The 19,339-nt window shown below is 32.2% G+C and overlaps 1 protein-coding gene across 2 annotated transcripts; it reads left to right on the top strand.

Moving 5' to 3' along the window:
- The first annotated feature begins 769 nt into the window (after positions 1-769).
- Positions 770-10,723, top strand: LOC110666806 (chaperone protein dnaJ 15). 2 transcript variants are annotated; one of them, XM_058132257.1, is made up of 13 exons: positions 770-919; positions 1,175-1,422; positions 2,273-2,396; positions 5,355-5,437; positions 5,516-5,627; positions 5,769-5,873; positions 5,990-6,040; positions 8,888-8,977; positions 9,066-9,174; positions 9,265-9,413; positions 9,499-9,552; positions 10,129-10,358; positions 10,472-10,723. In XM_058132257.1, the coding sequence occupies exons 2-12, from the start codon at positions 1,295-1,297 to the stop codon at positions 10,342-10,344; spliced, it is 1,221 nt and encodes a 406-aa protein (XP_057988240.1). In that variant the 5' UTR covers positions 770-919; positions 1,175-1,294; the 3' UTR covers positions 10,345-10,358; positions 10,472-10,723. The 2 variants fall into 2 exon arrangements, with proteins under 2 accessions (XP_057988240.1, XP_057988239.1); XM_058132256.1 differs by having other exon boundaries at positions 10,129-10,723.
- The last annotated feature ends 8,616 nt before the right edge of the window (positions 10,724-19,339 follow it).

Here is a 19,339-nt window from a genome sequence, read left to right on the forward strand (position 1 = left end):
TTTTTTGGTAGGCTTTGATATTTATAAATTAAATTAAAGTAGTTTAATTAAATATTTTATTGAGTATATTTATATATTTTAAATATTTAAAATCACAAAATAGAAAATTTGTATTACACAATGAAATTTCAATATTGAATGATATAATTAATATAATTAGATTTACAAAGCCATAATTATAAATAATTATTAATTTTTAAATTAAAATTTTAATAAATTTAACATAGTTAATGATATATATATAAACATACACCAAATGCGTTTCCTTAATTTAAGAATAAAATATTTAAATATATTAATTATGATGATAATATTTTGAAAACACAAATTATATTTGTACATAAAATTTTGCAACAATTTGTAATGTATACATAAAATATTTAACGTAAAAAAATATCATATGTAAAATTTTTATTATATATCCAAACAACATAATATAATTTACAATTCAGTCTAATAAAAATTCATAAATATTTAATTATTATTATCATTAATTTTATAATATTTAATTTTTTTATAATTAAAATAATATTTAAAATAAATAAGCATATCTCTATCAATATAATAATATTTATATATAAAAAAATAAATTAAATTATTAATAATATAAAACAACGAAGAGTGCAGAACACAAAAGTGGGGGAATTTAAAATGGAAGTTTGATTTACTAACAAAATCAAAAATCAGAATTAATTTATTTAAATTAAAAAAGAAATAAATAAATAAATAAATAAATTAATTAATTAATTAATTAATATCCCATCAGATAATAAAATCCTATAAAAGTGAAATAAATAAATAAAAGTCCTCTTCTCCTGTTGGACTGAAAATTTGCTGACATTACGTGATGTCCCAAAAGAGGTGAAGAAGAAGAAGAAACGAAGAACGAAGAGCAGGAAAACAACCAAAACTTCCTTAGGTCATACATCTCTGTTTCAATTCTATTCTCATTACGTAATTGTAGTCTCAGAACCCTAGCTACCTTCTTCAGTCTCTCTGTTGTAAACTTGTAACGTGATGTAATTAGCAGATCTTTCAGATTTCTAATTTGTCATCATTTGAAATTTGAATTCGCCTTTTTGTTTTCCCGATGAGGAAGAGGGAAGAAAAAAATGCTTTGAATGTGTGGAATTTTAGGCGATTTTATTGTTTTTTTATTGGCTTTGATTTTCAGGACATGGTTAACCGATTGCTTCAAATTGGGTCCATTGAAGGGAAATTATAGTATTGCTGATTCGAAGTGGAGCAATATCTCTCGAGTGATACAGAGAGCAGGGTTTTGGAACGAGGTGGGATGGGTTCGAAGAAGGCTGAAAGTACATCAGCTCCAGTAATTCGACGAGACCCATATGAGGTATTGTCCGTATCGAGAGATTCTTCTGATCAGGAGATTAAAACTGCTTATAGGAAACTAGCTCTCAAGTAAGTTCCATGCTAATTACATCTTATTTATTTCTTTCATTTCTTTGAATTTTTTGTAATTTTCTGCGTGCAGTACCAGGACATTGTGTGTTGTGAATGATTTTTGAGCTAATTGGTGCTGCTATAGTCTTAGGATTGCAGAATTGTTGAAATTAAGTTTAGTTACTGGCTCAAATATAGCTCAATGAGGTTTTAGTGTGGATAAGATATGTCATCCATGGTAGAAAGATGGATTCTTTTGCATATGTATGTAGATAACATGTGTTTTGATGTTATCACTTTAACCATGCTCTAATGGAGTTCAATGTGGCATGGCTGAGTACTTTCTTTGGGCTGTCAATGCATTGTCTTTTTATGGGGAATCTTCTGGCTGGGAAGTTGTATTTGCTAAAGGAAAATTCATGTGGTAATTATTATAAAGTTGAACCTGAAACATTGGCAACTAATTCTGAATGGGTCATTGGTTAGTTGTGTCACCTTGACAGTTTTGGGGAAATTTATCATAGCAATGCTCTGGAATTTCTTTTAAGCATGTCAATAACTGAAATAGCGTATGGATATGACTGGGTTCATTTTGCTAGTAACTGTTTTTTGATGATTTCACTTGTGTTGTGCATGCAATATCTGAGGTGATGAATACATTAAATTACTGTTGTCGTATTCTTTTTGGATGAATATAAATTAAAATTGCTTATGTTAATTTGTAATATATCCTTTTCACAATATGTTAAATTTTCATTGTTTGGCATCCTTTAATTTCTGGTGAGGTAATCCCTTTTCTATGTCAATGGTGCTTGTGTTACTTTGTATGCTTATGTTTAATCTTATAGTCAATATAAATCATGTGCAGGTATCATCCGGACAAAAATGCAAGCAACCCTGAAGCTTCTGAACTTTTTAAGGAGGTTGCATATTCCTACAGCATCTTATCTGACCCAGAAAAGAGAAGGCAGTATGATAGTGTGGGGTTTGAGGTGCTTTTTTCAGATCCTTTTTTTTTTTTTTTTCCAATTTATCACATCTTTAATATGATGTTTGGTGCTGTGTTGTATAAAGGACATTGTGTTGGGTGCTTCTTCTTCCTCTTCGGTTCAATATGAGCTGGAACTTCTCCATTGAAGTTAGAAGAGGGAAATATCAGGGTAATTTGCTTGAAGCCAAGAAACCCTTTCAGACACTAGTCAGAGTTCTTGACCTTATTGAACTGAATTTCCCCTTTAGAATCCTTCTCTAATGGAGACGTATTATCCATCTTAACACCATTATGACCTCACTTCCCTCAATTGTTGAGTCAATAGTTATAAAATGTTGGGTTTCTTCCCAAAATTTGCAGCAGCTCCTTTGTGCCAGTAATCCTTCAAGGATATGTGAGGTCACTACAATCCTGAATAGAAAGGAATGAATTGCACATGCTACCATAACCATTTTCTCTGACTGAATATAACAAATTTATGAACATTTTGCTAAAGTTCTTTCTTCTTATATGAAGCAAACCACTTTGTTTCATCAAAGATCATCTATTCTCATCATTGGAGAAGTTCCCTGCTGCCCTTACTTTTGTGTCTGTCAAAGTTTAAGTGAAATATGGATACCACCTGGTGAAGTCTTCACTAGTATGTCACCTCACCTTCTCCGTCTGTCTTGCAGATGCTAATATGCAGGTTAAAGCTTGAAAATTTTGGAATTTGAGGGTGGTTTGAAAATATTAATGGGTTTTGCCTATCGGTTAATTACAGATGAATAAGTACTGTATCTTTATGTACGGTCAAGGCTGTAATAAGTTTGGGATTAGTTTTACTGGGTTATTGATGGGGCCACAAAGTGACAAAATTATGTTGGAGGGTAAAGGGTTTGTAATGATAGCATCATGGAGCTAAGTTAAGGGTTGTAACTAGACAGGAGCCAGTGCTTTGTGCAAGGTTTTTTTGTTTTAATAAAATATTATTATATCTGTGTTTTATTTATATATTTTTTTTATCAGAAATTAAAATTTTGAAAATTTTGTTGTTTATTTATTTATATTTCATAGCAAGAGTTATTATTATTTTAGACTTTTATAAGGTTTGGTGGTTTTAAATATCTAATGGTGCATTATCATCATTCAATTTAGATGAAATATCCTCTTTTTTTTTTTTTTTTAATTCGTTGAAAGTAATACACATAACAAAAAGAAAACAAATTGAAAGGAGGAGGGAAAAGGGAAAAAATCCTGCAATTTTTTTGATTTTTTTTTAAGTAATACAAACAACGCAAAGAAAACAAGAAGTCTTTTATGCACATAGATGGAAAACTAGTAGCAATTATTATTGTCATAATTTTCATATTAATAGTGAACATATATAAACATAAAATTCACATTATGCCCCGAAATTGTTTATCTGATCAACAATTAAAAATAATAATTGATGCATAATTGCTTCAAAACATATTTCACACCACATAAATATCATTCAAATCCACAATTACCTCCTCAAATCTAAATGGGAGAATACTGTGAATTGTCAAACTTTTGTTAAAGACTCTTTGTTTGAGTGTGTGTGTGTGTGTGTGTGTGTGTGTGTGTGTGTGTGTGTGTGTGTGTGTGTTTTTATATATATATCTGGAAGGCATAAGTTTTTCCCTGCTGCTTGTAGGATGTACTTTCTGGGTGAGGAAGAGTTATTATCAACTATCAAGTTTAAGAGGAACAAGTGTAGTGGGATGAAAGAAACATGGAGATTGTCAACTCTATTTTTATGACATGGAGAAGGATAAAATGCAAAGATAACAAGTGTGATACCGCAAGTCTCATGTTGAATAAGGACTATCAAGTGTGTGTGTGTGTGTGTGTCAGTGAACTACTACTATTAAGAATGTGCCACTTGGTCAAGCCAACCTTGCTCCAATCGTTTGGCCAAATCCCAATTAGTTTGAAAAATGAACCCCCAACTCTAGAATCGCTTTTACTATTAATTGATATTTGTTCTAGAATATTCTCATTACTAGTTTAGTAAAGTTTGCTTAGCTTAATTATATTTGCCTTGCCTATTGCCTATTGCCTATTTTCTTTTATATCATTAAAATAGATGCAAAATTAGCCTAAAATGCCTATATGAAATGAGTATATCACCAACCTTCCTACAATCGTTTGGTCAATGATACACATGAGTTTAAATTGTGGAAAGTTAGTAATGCTCCACATGAGCTTGAATTATGATTGTGGTAATAGACCAACCGTTGGCCCGAAGTGCAAAACTAAGTGTTGTCCAAGAATAAGTGTTGGAAAGTCAATAGGAGCCACCTCTAGGGTCCACATTGGTGATTGGTTAGTGGGCTAAAGTTCTAGGGGATGCAAGAGATATGAATATAAGTGGAACCAAGTCCCGATTTTTGAGATGATATGTAATCAAAGGTTTGTGTAGATTCCTAACTTGTATTTGTCCTTCTATCGTAAGTTAAAAATAATAGCTCATTGATTATAATTGTGGCATTATACAAAATAAATAAAAAATGAAGCCATAACAGCAATTTTTTTTTTTTTTTGTGGGGTGGGCTTGTTAGGAAATATGAGAGATAAATAAATGAATATAAATAGACCCCTCATAATGTATCCTACACAACTACTTCATTTATGGGGCCCTGTTTCCAATATGTACATGCTTACTAAGGAATCTCTATATGTGCACTCTTACTAATGAATGGTATGTCCTTTCTGTCTATTATCATATTGCATGCTAGGTCGGTACTCTGGATTCAGTGATGCTACTTTCCCTTTTGTTTTGCTACATAATATTACTTGTTAATTGTGCATGGAATTATCAATTCAGCAATTTATATGAGATTCAATGACTTTTTACTATCATTTCTGTTATTTTCTTCCTGTTTGCATAATATATACTTTCTTTGCCAAAAAGATCGTAATCTTTTGGAATTCTATTATCAACTCTTTTCAGGCCCTTGATGCTGAAAGCATGGATATGGAAATTGATTTATCTAATCTGGGTACTGTCAATACAGTATTTGCTGCATTATTCAGGTGAGCTTGAGTTGGAAGTGTTTGGAGCTTGTACTTTGATTTAGCTATTTTTAAAGTCTCTTATTCTATTGTTTATAGCAAGCTTGGTGTCCCTATCAAAACTACAATTTCTGCTAATGTTCTGGAAGAAGCTCTAAATGGAACTGTCACTGTCAGACCCCTTCCTATTGGAACATCAGTTAGTGGAAAGGTGTTTAGTATTTCTTACTGATATAGGTGTTCCTTTATATATATATATATATATATATATATATATATATATATATATATATACACACACACACACTACTTTACCATGTATTATTTTTGTTTATTCTCTGTACTATTGCAGGTGGACAAGCAATGTGCCCACTTTTTTGGTGTAACAATAAATGAGCAACAAGCAGAGTCAGGGATTGTTGTGAGAGTAACTTCAACTGCTCAAAGCAAATTTAAGGTTCGTTGCGTTATTTGTGCAATTTCCATGAGACATTTATTAGTCCTTAGATTTGTTTGAATTTTTTTGTTTTGTGCGAAAATTAAAGCTTGATGTTGCATTTGTGGAATTACCAGTTACTTTATTTTGAACAAGATGCCAATGGTGGCTATGGTTTGGCATTACAGGTACTTTCCATTTCTTTTGGAACTTTCCAGTTTTTCTACTATTTACATCCCTGCCCACTTTCTTTTTTGACTTCTCTCATCTTAATACTTCTTTCGAAAAGTTTGCTAAATTCTTGAAGTGGTGTATGAATGTAAAGCTGCCACGATAGATCAATATGTAAATTGCTGGTATAGATAAAAGTTGCTGGCTTGCTTTGAATTTGGATAATTATGGTTTTGATTATTATGTTTAATCTGAACTAACTGAAACTAAAAATTAGTTAACATAATTACTGCATTAATTTGTAATTTGTAATTTGTTATTTGCAATTACAAATTTCAGCTGTGAGTGCTCGAATTTACCGTTTGAACATGCAGGCATTGCAAAATTATGTTACACTTAAAAAAATTAGATAACAAAGGAGGGAGACGGTCAATGACTGTTTCATCGAAAAGAAAACTAGAACGGAAGTAGATCATGCAGATAGCAAAAGATAATAAACTAAGCAAAAACAAAAAATGTAGTGCAGTAGGCAGTAAGAATGAAAAAAAGAGAAAAGGGGAAGAGGGACATCAGAACACTTAGGACCAAAAGGAGGAGGAGAATAAGGAAAAATGAAGAAACTGGCCAGAGAAGAGTGCATACAAAACCAAATGATGATGAAGAGGAAAACGACTGAATCAAGAAGAAGAAGAAGAAGACGTAGACTGACCTATTTTGATTATTCAAGTCACTGGGGAAACATGGTAGAATGAAATTAGGGCATCAATTCAATTGATTCTTTTTATCTTAATTCCAGAAGGCCTCTGAAGCACATGACTTGGAGCCTCACTTGGAGGTGTGTACTGAGGATTGTTTCTTACCTCATTCTACCATGGGTATAAATCCTGGTCTAGGGGTAACAATTTGGATGCAAATCATGTCTGGCTTAACGTCAGAACTATATTAAATATTCTCGATAATTTCATATTGCATTTATACCTATAATTGCCACTCCTACCATAGTCATTTTGCCTTGTACTGAGGCAGGGCTTTGATAACTATTCTCAAGGGCATATGAGGTATTTGCTGCAACTCTTCACTTTAGCTGCATACCCTTTTTAGATACATATTGGACATTTACAGTGGATGTGGGTGCTTGTATATGATACTCCAATCACAAGGAAAAAAACCAAGAAACACATCAGACATGTATTTGTACTAACCCTTGTCCATTTCTGTTATATGGAACCCAAGCCTTTTTATTGGATAAATATTATACAATTTCTAGCTATTTTCTGTTATATGGAACCTTGTTGTGGTACTTACATGTGGCTCTAGATCCATCATTTTTCAAATGGGACTCTGGATAATCATAGAGGCTTTGGATGATGACACGTATTGACTTAATTTTGCGGTGGTGAAGGCATGTATAATAAATGTATGTTAATGTTGATTCCCTAAAAAATCTTTGGAATCATATCGAGATCAATTAGAGGTTGGCACATACCACTTGATATTGTTCTACAAGCCATCAAAGTAGCTCTTGGAAAGGTAATGGACCTTCAAACACAGAGACCATGAATCAGGGGATGCATATCACTGTTCTCCTTTGGATTAAAAGAATGCCAGAAATGCTTTTAATAGGTTGTTTGATTCCCCTGGAACTCTTGGACTTGGCAATTCTTTTGTATCTTTTCTCTGATGGTTCAATGCAGAATAATGGGGGAATATAATGATGGATTAACATTTCCCGATGCAATGGTGAAGTTAGTTTCTTTGTTAGTAAGATAGCGCACCTTGTGTTTGAGATGAGCTCCTTGTATCAGATGATTGAGCTAATCTTCACAGAGGTGCCAATGGTGTTTCATGATGAGTTATAAATTTTTCTCTGATAATCTTTATTGTGTTGCTGCTGACTAGCCCTTCAGTTTAGGTGGAAACTTATGAGGGTTCTGGATTGAGTTTCAGAAGTTGGAAGTTTGGCTACTTGGCAAAAAGCAACTATTGCTTCCAAAAGATTGTTTTACATTTTGAACTGTCCACTTCTTCAATCATCCCTTGGTTTTACCTTCCTCTTCAATGTTGTGATAGTATGGAAGCATCATTTATGTGCTCTTTAAAGGTTTCTTAGGATAATTTCAGGTAAGGACAAAGAGAACACTGGCCATTTTGGATGTTGGAATTTCCATTGTTGAAGGGATTGAAATCATCAGAAGGTGGGTTTCTTTCCTTAAGGAGCCAATTCCTCCTGTGGAATTATAATCCAGAGAAAAAATAGACAGCATGTAAATTCATGGTATTTACCTTCCATCTACGATCATCCTTTATTGATAGTAAATAACTTACCATTACTCGTTTGTCTGCCCAATCTCCAGTTCTTGGTGTGCATGGGGCCATCTTTTATATATTGATTCAATCTTGGTAGTGCATTAAAACTTTAAGCCGCATTATTACTTTTACATTTTGCTTATATGATATATAATGCTACCATTGTTGATATTTCAATCAATTCTTATTTTGTATTAGCGTGAAATTTGAATTTGATGAGAAGGTTGTGGATATTGCTTTCTTATTTCTTTGTGAGTTATGATGCATATATTTTCTGAAACACTGAAAACATCTCGGATTTCCCTGATGTTCAATCTGACTTTTGAAGTTCTGACAATGGTATTGGCTCTTGTGTGGAGCTTTTGTAGATTTATTAGAATTTTCCTTCACTCGGACATCTGGTTATTGCAAAGAAAATATTATACGAAGATGTTCTTAATGTGATTTTATGGATAGTTTTAGCATGTGTGTTTAAACCATTTGCACATTTTGGCTGTCTATGATGAATACCTTTTCAACTTGACAACTGCACATAAATTATCATTGTCTTTATACAGGAAGATAGTGAGAAGACTGGCAAGGTGACATCTGCAGGGATGTATTTCTTACATTTTCAAGTGTATAGAATGGATTCAACTGTGAATGCTGTATGAAGTCCTGTCTTCATTTCTTTTTTCCTCTCTGTATGGTGTTGTTTTTCCTCTTGCCATTATCATTTCCTACATGGTGGTGCAGTTAGCAATAGCCAAGGATCCTGATGCTGCTTTTTTTAAAAGATTGGAAGGTCTTCAACCTTGTGAGGTTTCAGAACTAAAAGCCGGCACTCATATATTCGCTGTTTATGGTCAGAACTGCTGATTTTATCCCTTAACTTTGGCTGGTTTTTACTGAATTCAAATTGTCCTGACATTGACGTTCTCTGAAATTTTATCAGGGGATAATTTTTTCAAGACTGCTGCCTACACAATTGAGGCACTTTGTGCAAAATCATATGAAGATACCACACAGAAGCTCAAGGAGATTGAGGCTCAAATTTTACGAAAAAGAAATGAGCTACGTCAATTTGAGACAGAATACCGGAAGGTAAAATTCTTTCTTTCCTAGGTGTAGCTCATTTGGTAGTTCAGTTGTGTACATTTCCTTGAAATTTGCCTGCAATGCTTTGTAGGCTTTGGCACGCTTTCAAGAAGTAACCAACAAATACAGCCAGGAAAAGCAATCAGTATGTTTCAAAACCTTGATGTCCCTTGTTGTGTGTTTTCATTGTGTGTAAGCAATATTTCCTAACTTAACATGATTACATGAAGATGCGGACATAAATGCTCACCTTGCATACATGCAACCCATATACCATAAAACACCTTTGAATAGTTTGTCTAAACTGAGTTGATGGCAAGCGGGGACTGATACAATGTCCTTGCTCAGAAATGGCAGCACTCTCTCTCTCTCTCTCTCTCTCTCTCTCTCTCTCAATTTACAGCAAGAAAAATTACATGATGGTGTTATCTAGTCTAGAACCTCTTGCCTGCTGAAAATTGTTGCAAAAATATTGGTACTCCAAAATTTGTTTTCTCGGCTAATATTATGTGGATAATAATAATAATAATAATAATATCTGTTACTACTTACTACTAGATTAGAATAATCTGTGTCTGTGATTTGTTCTTCACAGCTACCACCTTTTTTCTTCTCTCCCCTCTTCTTTCTTTGTGTTCAATGTTTGGATGGTAGTAGAACACTATTATTTTAGTCTGTCAACTTGTTTATTGTTTAGCTGACTAAATTTTGTTCCACTTAGGTGGACGAGTTGCTAAAACAGCGGGATAGCATACATTCTTCATTTACCGTAACAAGGACGGTCAGTAATTTAAGTAATGGAAGTACAAGCAAAGTTCTTGGTGAAGATTCAAAAGCTGAGAGTCCAGGGGAAGATGGAAGTGATGGCAAAGACAAATCAGCCAAGAAAAAATGGTTCAATTTGAACCTTAGAGGATCAGATAAAAAGCTTGGTTGAAAAAAGATGTTTGGGTGATTTTATACTATTTGGGAAGTTTGATTGCGTATTTAAATTCTAGGGCCACAGATTTGTTGCATGCAAAGTTTGTCTTGTATTATTTATTCTATTTTTTTTTTCTCATTAGGTTTTTTTCCGAGGTGGTTTCTTATGGCGTGTTACAATATGGTTCTATAAGTTTCAGAGTTTGAAGAAGGTATGTGTACGTAAAATTTCAATTCATATTTTTCATTAAGTACTTATCTTGTCCTTGTAGCTCAGTTAGCAACTTTGAATCTGTGTTGTAATATTTTTCTTTTTTCAATAATACATTCATTTTGTAAGAAATTCTTGGCGGACTTAAGTCTCTGCTGAGCTAACCCATTTGCGTTGAAATTCATTCTCATGTATCTAACCTGAAGGACGTCAAATAACGTGTTTATGTTGAGAAAAACACGTTTACAAAACCCAAATACAGGCTTACAGGAACATTTCCATGAACTAAGAATGATTTTGGGAGGTTCAATCAGGACTTTATTGCCATTTAATAAAAATTTTGTTGTTTCTATTGATAGTGTGATCCAATTTATTATTAGTTCTCTTTTTATTTATTTATTTATAATTATTATTATTATCTCCATTAAATTCCAAAATATAAATTAAATAAATAGATTATAGCATGTTAGGTGAAATCTAGTGTATGGAATGAATTTTGAAATCATCGTCCATTGAATTTTTAGTTGTATATGCACCAAGTTGAGAAAAGGGTTATAGGACTCTAAATGAATGGATGATGATGATGATTCCTCACTAAATTATTTTGTCCTCTTTCTGAGTGGGTGATTGTGTTACTGAATATGCAACATAAAGTGGCTGAATTTGATCAATTTGTTGTTTTCTTCAGAGTATAACAATTGCTGTTCAGCTTTAGCGTGCAGTGTTTTTGCTTTGCTTGTCAAGAAACCTAATGTAGGGGAAATACCGATTGCTTTTGGGTCTTGAAAATAAGTTGGCAGATAAAGCTAGTTATTTAGTCTACTAATTAACATCAATGGGATCATTAAATTAGTGCGTTTTATTTAATTTTCTCTTTACAAGTTCTCGTCTCAGCACAAATGCAATAGGATGACCTAGATGGCATTTGAACTTGAAAGTTATTAAAAAAATTTTGGCATATAAATTTTGAAACTTGTTCATTTTTAATGATATAGCATAATGATAAGTGACTAGATGTTCAACCACCTCAATCATATTATATATTTCCTCCAAATACAATTTTTTTAAACTCCCACCATAAATGACTTCAAGGGCTAGACAATGAATCAACAGTCTTCACCTTCAATTACGTTTGGGTTTGGGTATAAAAATTGAGTCGACCTTAAATTAGTTCTCTAAATATAAGTTAGAAGGGAGACAAATGGATAAAAATATATGAAGCTAAATAAATTTATGCATGCACACATGTACATACAAAAAGTTGTTCATTCTGTAAGGAAATATTAAGAAGGCCTACAACGGCTTAGTTAGTTGATTAATGGTATAATTCAAACATAGCAGGTGTTAAAAAAATACTAGGTAGAAGAAAAATAATATGGTAGGATGAGTCATGTTAAGCTTAAGTTATCATCCCCAAATATAATATTAGTATTTTAATATGTATATTTCCCTCTATATTTGGGTATTGTTACCTGGATCACCCCACAGAATGGTTTAAACACTGGAAGAAGATAATGACAATAAGAAACACTAAATATATTAAACTTGCAATTATGGCTTTTATTAAAAACACAATCTAGATTTATCTAGGCAACTATTAAAAAATTGGTAGGGATGACTTAATGTACACAAGTTGAACTAGATTTCTTTTATTCTAACAACTTGTCTTGACCTATGGCTCTATGCTGAATTAATTTAAAATCAATTGCAGTTGTGGTTAGACTCTTTCCATCTAATTCTTCCAGAATTCAAGGATTGTTTATTCAAGAGTCTTCGTTAAAAAATGGGAATGCTTAAACCCTTGTTCTAAGACCAAGTCCCCACATGCAATTATGCAAATCTATATAAAATTGTGTTAATTAGTACTGCGTTTGTGACTCTCAACCCCTTTTGTTTCTCTTGTTTAGTTTTCTGAGCAACCCACTCTTACAAAATTAAAAAAATAATAATAATAAATTAATTTAATAATACTAAGATCATTTTTTTTTTAATTATAAATGGAGTCCATATTCATAGGTACCAACATTGTGGGAAGCAAGTGTGTAATATGTAGAAGAGGAGATGAAACTGTAGAATCCACAAAGAAAATTCAAATTGTCAAATCATGTGCAGATGTTCGTCCAATACATGGCTGTGGGTTATATGTTATTTGGTGTGTTCGTATAGCCGTCCAAGTGTCTCACTTTACTCGCAACCAAACCACATTTATTTTGTCTTATTGATTGACCAGCGTCCCCTAATCCAAAAACCCATTTCAAGAACCGTTAGTTAAGTTTATTTTCTTTTCAAAAATATATATATATATAATTAACTTTAATTGAGATTTGAATTCAAAATTTTATAATTTAAAAAATAATTTTAATATTATTAAATTAAAACTCAGTGAAATTGCTAGCAATGATTTACTATATAAAAAAAAAAAAGAATTAGATGTAGCCATTGTAGGCTTAACATCATGATTAATAAATTGTTATTTATTGAGAGAAGGAGGAAGAAATTAAAGAGTCACCTCACATGACTTAAAGCTAACTCCACCCAACCTCCCTTGATTTTTATATATAATTTTGAAATTGAAAATTCAAGTAGGTATTGTCACTTGGGGAGCTTATTGAATCACACCCATAAAGTTTGGATTTTTAAAAAATGCTTTGAACATATCCATAAAAGGGATTTCCAACTTGAAAATTAAGTCTCCATTGGGGCTATCTTTTTATCCTTTTTGGATCCTTCCAAAAGCAATGGTTGCAAAAAGAAACAAAAGATGTTTAGAAAGTTAATGGAGTTGTAACATGATTGGATCATGTCTCAATTAATCTTTCTTTAATTATTGTTTTATATTGTTTCATTGGTTAATTTTCCTTGATAAGCACAACTTGGTGGGCCATATTCAGGATTCTGGTGATCTTAAATGATAATATTGGCATCTCTTCAATCAACAACAAACATGATTAAGGCTCCTAAAAGTGTTTTTATATGGATGGTGGAAACCATTACAATAATAAATTAAAAAAAATTTAATTATGCCCATCTCTATTTGGACAGTTGTTCACCAAGGAGCAAGAAGATTGTGGAAGTGGGATTGGACAATTCCTTTCCTAACCCTAGTTAAAATTTTTCATGGAGATGTGGGTCCATTGCCCCCACTTTTGCACATGTGGTCCCAATGTGACCCCTTCTATGGCATGGGCCCTACCAAAGCTTTGTTCATGAAACAGTGAGAGATGCCAATTTGATTCACCTTCACATGTATTTCCCTCCGTTAGTGGAGAATCTTGTGCCTATGTCCACCCACCCTCTCACAATTTATACCTCTTAATCCTTGCCATGGTCCCTTTTCTCTCCTCGTCAATTCTTCTACCTATCATGTTTTAACTGACATACTTAAAAGTATATTTAATGGGTTTTGGTCTTATTTTTGTTTTATCCACTCTCAAAAAATAATAATTAAAAATAAATATCGAAATAAAATTATGGTTTAACTGATATACTAAGAAGAGAAACTTTCATACTATATAAGATTAGAGTTTGCATGTTATGCGAACATATGTGTGGATTATATATCTTTGAAGGCAATTTGGGATAAGAAGTGAAGAGGCAGGGATTTAGTAGTACTAGAGCTTTGATTTAGTTGGATTTGGAGACACAGAAATGGTCCCAACAACCATAAATCTCTATATATGAGTGAAGTGTTTAAGCTTTGTGAGTATGACTAGTCAGTATTCACATTTAGTTGAGAAGGTCACTTCAGTAGTTCAGTACTTTTCCTTTTGACAACTCCTCTCCTTGTGCCCCATAGTGGGTGATAGTTAGTGGCCCAACCTCTCTGCTGTTTCTTTCTAACCTTCCCAAGAGCAAGAAAGAAAAGACCTAAAGGAAAAGATCATTGGATCCAACATAACAAAGCAAAAAGTGGTTAGGTTTTATTATAAAAAGCAAATTTCTAAACTAATTGAGATCCTAATCCAAGTCCTAAATCTATGTGCATAATTATTTCAAGCATCCCACTAATTAAAATTATATTAAAACCCATTTTAGGGTTAGGGTTAGGGTTAGGGTCCTACTTATGTAAATGATTCATGATCACCCTCTTATCTAGTATATGTGAGAAAATATATAAAAATTTCATTTGGCTAATAGTTATGGAAGTAACGTGATTAATTATGATTAGTCTGACCTGATTCAATGATTAAAATCATTTATTTATATAATAAATTCAAATTTGAATTTCAACTCTCACACTCTCTTTGCTAAAAAATTAAAAGAAAAAGATTGATCATCAAATCTAACGGTTGAAAAAGAAGATAAGCTTTCAAGTAAGTACTCAAAGGTGATGAAAGATTATGAAATTGATATAGAGATTGATAAAGATTATTCTTATATATGGGAAAATTTGACTAAGTGAAAGAAGCCTTTGAACAGAGCACACACATGAGAAAGAGGAGACATGGTGGGGCATTGCTTTGGAGTTGTGATGAAGACTTTCCAAATAGCCATATACCTTTTGAATAATAATCCATCATCGATCATAATCATATTATTAATTTTTATTAAGCTCTTAAACACCACCACACCCCCCCCCCCCCCCCCCCTCTCTCTCTCTCTCTCTCTCTCTCTCTCTCTCTCTCTCTCTCTTGTAGTTAGTAAGATTCGGAGAGATCTTTCAAAAAGAAAGAAAAGCTTATAGTAATATAGATTTCAACGTCAATCACGCAAACGTCCTAAACAATTATTTATCTAACTAGTAATGGTAGGCCCATTATCATGGTTATAAACACTTGATGTGATTAACATTCTTTTTTTTTTAATTTTCATTAATTATATTAATCTTTTTATTTAAAAACAGATTATTCATACAGTTAAAATTAGAAAAAAAAAACCATTTTTATAATATAATCTCAGAATTTAAACCCATTTAATAAAATGAATAAATTCACTTTAAAATTTTTTTAAGTACTTGTATAATGTATTATATGGTATTGTACTCTGTGGAGCAAGTAGCCAAGCTAATAAGCCAATGAGTTTGAGGCTTCTAATATGCATATAAATAAGAATAGTTTTGACTTTAATTCACAAAACTGCCATCATCATGGGCAAAAGGTTAATTGTTTCATGTGAAACCTGCGTATCTAGTTTAGATATGCATTATAAAAATGATGGCGACACGTGGGGCCATCGACCAGTGATGAATGTACGTGGGACTTTTTTAACGGTGTTAGATCTTTAAATGCAGCTGGTAGTTTAGGAGAGGGACCTGCTGCCATACTGTTTTGCATGCATATTAATACATGTGTGCGTGTGTGTTTTTTGACTTTTTAATATGGAAAGAGGAGAATGGTGGTCGTCGTGGTGGTTTTATCGGCGGCACCTGAGACTGAGATTGAACCAAGAAACTTTAAAGTTCAGCCAAACATGAAAATGAACCTCAAAGGGCTAAAAACGGAAAAAGAATGAAATGTTGTCCTTTCTCTGTATTCTAATTGGTGGATTTTTTTTTTTTGCTTAAATTTAAGATTCAAAATATAATTCGAATCTATAAATTCACAAGCCAGTTAATGATATTAAAATCTGATACCAAATTTTATCACAGGGTATTTATTTTGTGATCAGCTGCAAGTGCAACAGATGAGATGGTCCCAATGGGTGCGTAGTGACCAATTGAGTTTCAAAGAGTCCACAACATGTTTGAAAAATAATTTATATGAAACTAAAGATGAAGGGTGAAGGTACTTTTGTGTTTGCATTGATAAATGAGTGTACAGTAACAGAGATGCTGCTAATTCTTAAACAAATGTAATTTTTCTTCAGTCTCATAGCACGGAAGGAAAAATTATAATTTTGTATTTTCTAAGTTAGAAATTGCTGACAGACTGGTTAGGGCAATATTTTTTTTTTTTAAGCGTAAATTTTTGTTAGTGTGAATCAGATGGTGTAATTCATTTATATATTGCTTTTAGCTTAGCAGTGGATAAGTCAGGGAGCAGAGACATGGGCTTCACGGCGTCTCATTGGGGAACGTTCCACTAACAATTCATCACAATGTCAAGAGCACAAATATAAGATTACAAAAGTAGACAGTTCTTGACAGAGAAAACAAATTAATTAATATAATCAAAGGTTATAATCTTTGGTTAATTAAATACTTAATGTTTATGGACAAGGGCTGGCGCCAGCATTATGGTAGACAGGTGCGTGTCATGTACAAAGTGGTTAGGACATGTTTGAGTAATTGTATTGCCCAAGTTGTCTTTAGCTAAGTAGAACTAATTTGTTAATCTCTAATTGGTTGTGTTTAACTATATATATATATATATGCATACTTTTCATACTCAGTGAATTACTGAAAAGCAAGTGGCCCAATCATCATCATCAACGGTCTTCTTTTATTTCTAACCTAATTGTAATCAGTTGTTTTTCTCTAAAACTTAGTGCAAAGGAACCCTCCAAGAAATAATCTCTTCGTTCATATCATATAGTCTTTGCTCTTGTTGGGAGAAAGAAAAGTGAAGTCCTTAGATGATGAGGTTTGGGGGAGAAAATATGTGCATGGAGGGTCCAGTATTGGATGATGACTCAGTCAACCAACTCAAACCCTCATATCAATTTACCAACCAATATTAAGACTAATACTTCAGTTTTATTTTATTTTATTTTATTTTTTATTATTTTTTTTTAAAAAACTTTTTATTTTATTCTAAAGTTTAAGGAGAGCTTAGAATTTAGAGTAAGGATTTGTAACACCCCAAAATTTTAGATTTTATTATTTTATGAGTATTTTTGGTATTTTAATTTTATTTAAATTTTAAGAAATTATTTGAGATTTTTCGGATTTTAAAAATCGGGTTCGATTTTTCGAAAATATAAACTTTGATGATTTTTAAAAATTAATTTAAAGACCACGTGGCAAAACTAAAAATATATTTGAATTTTAGTAAAAATTTAAAATTTTGTATTTTTTCTTCCTCCCGCCTCCTCCCCTTCTCTCTCTCTTTCTCTCCTCCTCCTCTCTTGTGTCTAAAATCATCTAATAGACACCAAGAACGCCAAATCCATTTGTCCAATTTAAGTTTTAGCCCATTTTGACTTAGATTTCACATAAATTAATTTTTGTTTTTCCGAGCATTAAATGAGCTTTGAAAATTCTGAATAATTTATTTACTAACCCCGTGTTGTGGGCTTCGTAGGTATCCTCAATTCGAGGAAATAAAAGTCTATTGTCGACATCAATCGGCAAAGGTAAACCGAACCTTACTTTTCGTAATTTTCTAGTGCTTAAATAGAGTTAAAAATCCATAAAATATAAAATTATGATTCTTTTGCAATAGCCTAGTAATATTGCTAAGCAAAGTGTTAGAATTTTTAGAGCTTGTTTGGGTAATTTTTGCAAAAATGATCAATTATAAGGACTAAATTGAAATTTTACATATTGTGATGAATGATTGATTTGATGGGTGTGATGTGATTGAGTTGTGGATATATGGATTGTGAATATAGAAGTGTGTTTTGAGCCCTGGTGTGTTAGGTGGGTAGGTATAGAGGAGGAGACTCATTTTTTTTTTACACGACTTAGACGTATTTGGTCTTTTCTTGATTGTATTGAGTCATTTATATTAAAAATTGTAATGTAATTCCTTCTTCCTCCTGAGTAAAATATTAATTTTAATTGTAATTTCACTATTGTTATATGTTCAAGCATGCCCATGCATCACTTATATGCATATATTTATGTAGTTAAACTCTAGGCACGATTTATGTTGCATTGATAAAAAGTGCCATGGATGTTGTTGTGGTAATTTGGTGATGTGGTGTGGACTATGGATTAGTCACGCTTGAGTTCTTTTTGGGACCCCGATTTGGTTTATTAAAGTCCGCTTGAGTTCTTTGGATTTAAGAGAATATATTATGATTGATACTACAGGTGTGTGAGTGCTCCAAATTACCTTTTGATGTTATGATGTGAATTTATATTTCACTCTAAGGTGCACTAGTTCTAGATAGTTATAGAGATTATGGTTAAAATTGATATTTTACTTCAATATTTTTGGAGGATTTTATTGTGATTAAGTTGTTATTCAATATTTGTGTAATTTTATTTACTACTAGATTTTAAGCATGTGTTAGAAATATTTAAATTATTCGGGTCTTTAATATAATTGTTATGTGTAACTGTAAAAATAATGATATTCAATTTTGATGGATTGGATGAGGAGTGAGCTCCCATTTATTTATGAGTATGTGGAGAGCTCCCAATTGATGATATATTTTGTTTGAGCCAAAACTCTTGATTTCTTGATATTGGGCCCAAATGGGCCTTAGAGTTGGATTAATGAATAGTGATTCATCTGCAAGAAATTTCAATAATAATTAATAAGATTTGAATTTAAAATAAGTCCATTAAGAACTGAATATTTAATTGTTAATTAACTAATTTAATTAATATATGAATTTAAAATTTTATAATTTAAAAATATTTATAATATTATTCATCTGGTAAATTTTTTTTTTTTTTAACTGTTATCTAATAAAGCTCATAGCTAAAAGAATATTTCCTTCCATGAGAAACTAATACTCTTATTAATCTAATAGTTTTGATCCAAGACGCATACAGGGCAAAGCTCAATCATGATGAAGTGAAAAACCCTAAACTATCCTCCCATCACATGCAACACATTCTTAATCTCACATTGGCAATCCAATAAAGAAAAGACAAAGGTATAAACTATACGAATAAAATTAACCATATTATGTCATGATGAAGCTATGGGTGCTTTGCTAGTGTAATATCAAACAAAAGGGCATTCCT

This window comes from Hevea brasiliensis, chromosome 13 (genome assembly GCF_030052815.1).
Source record: "Hevea brasiliensis isolate MT/VB/25A 57/8 chromosome 13, ASM3005281v1, whole genome shotgun sequence".
NCBI lineage: Eukaryota > Viridiplantae > Streptophyta > Magnoliopsida > Malpighiales > Euphorbiaceae > Hevea > Hevea brasiliensis.

What these genes read in the sequence shown, in the direction of transcription:
- LOC110666806 (XM_058132256.1), top strand. Translation starts at nt 1,295, where the DNA reads ATGGGTTCGAAGAAGGCTGAAAGTACATCAGCTCCAGTAATTCGACGA. An exon ending in TATAGGAAACTAGCTCTCAA is followed by an intron (nt 1,423 to 2,272) that starts GTAAGTTCCATG and finishes AATCATGTGCAG; the next exon opens with GTATCATCCGGACAAAAATG. An exon ending in GTATTTGCTGCATTATTCAG is followed by an intron (nt 5,438 to 5,515) that starts GTGAGCTTGAGT and finishes TATTGTTTATAG; the next exon opens with CAAGCTTGGTGTCCCTATCA.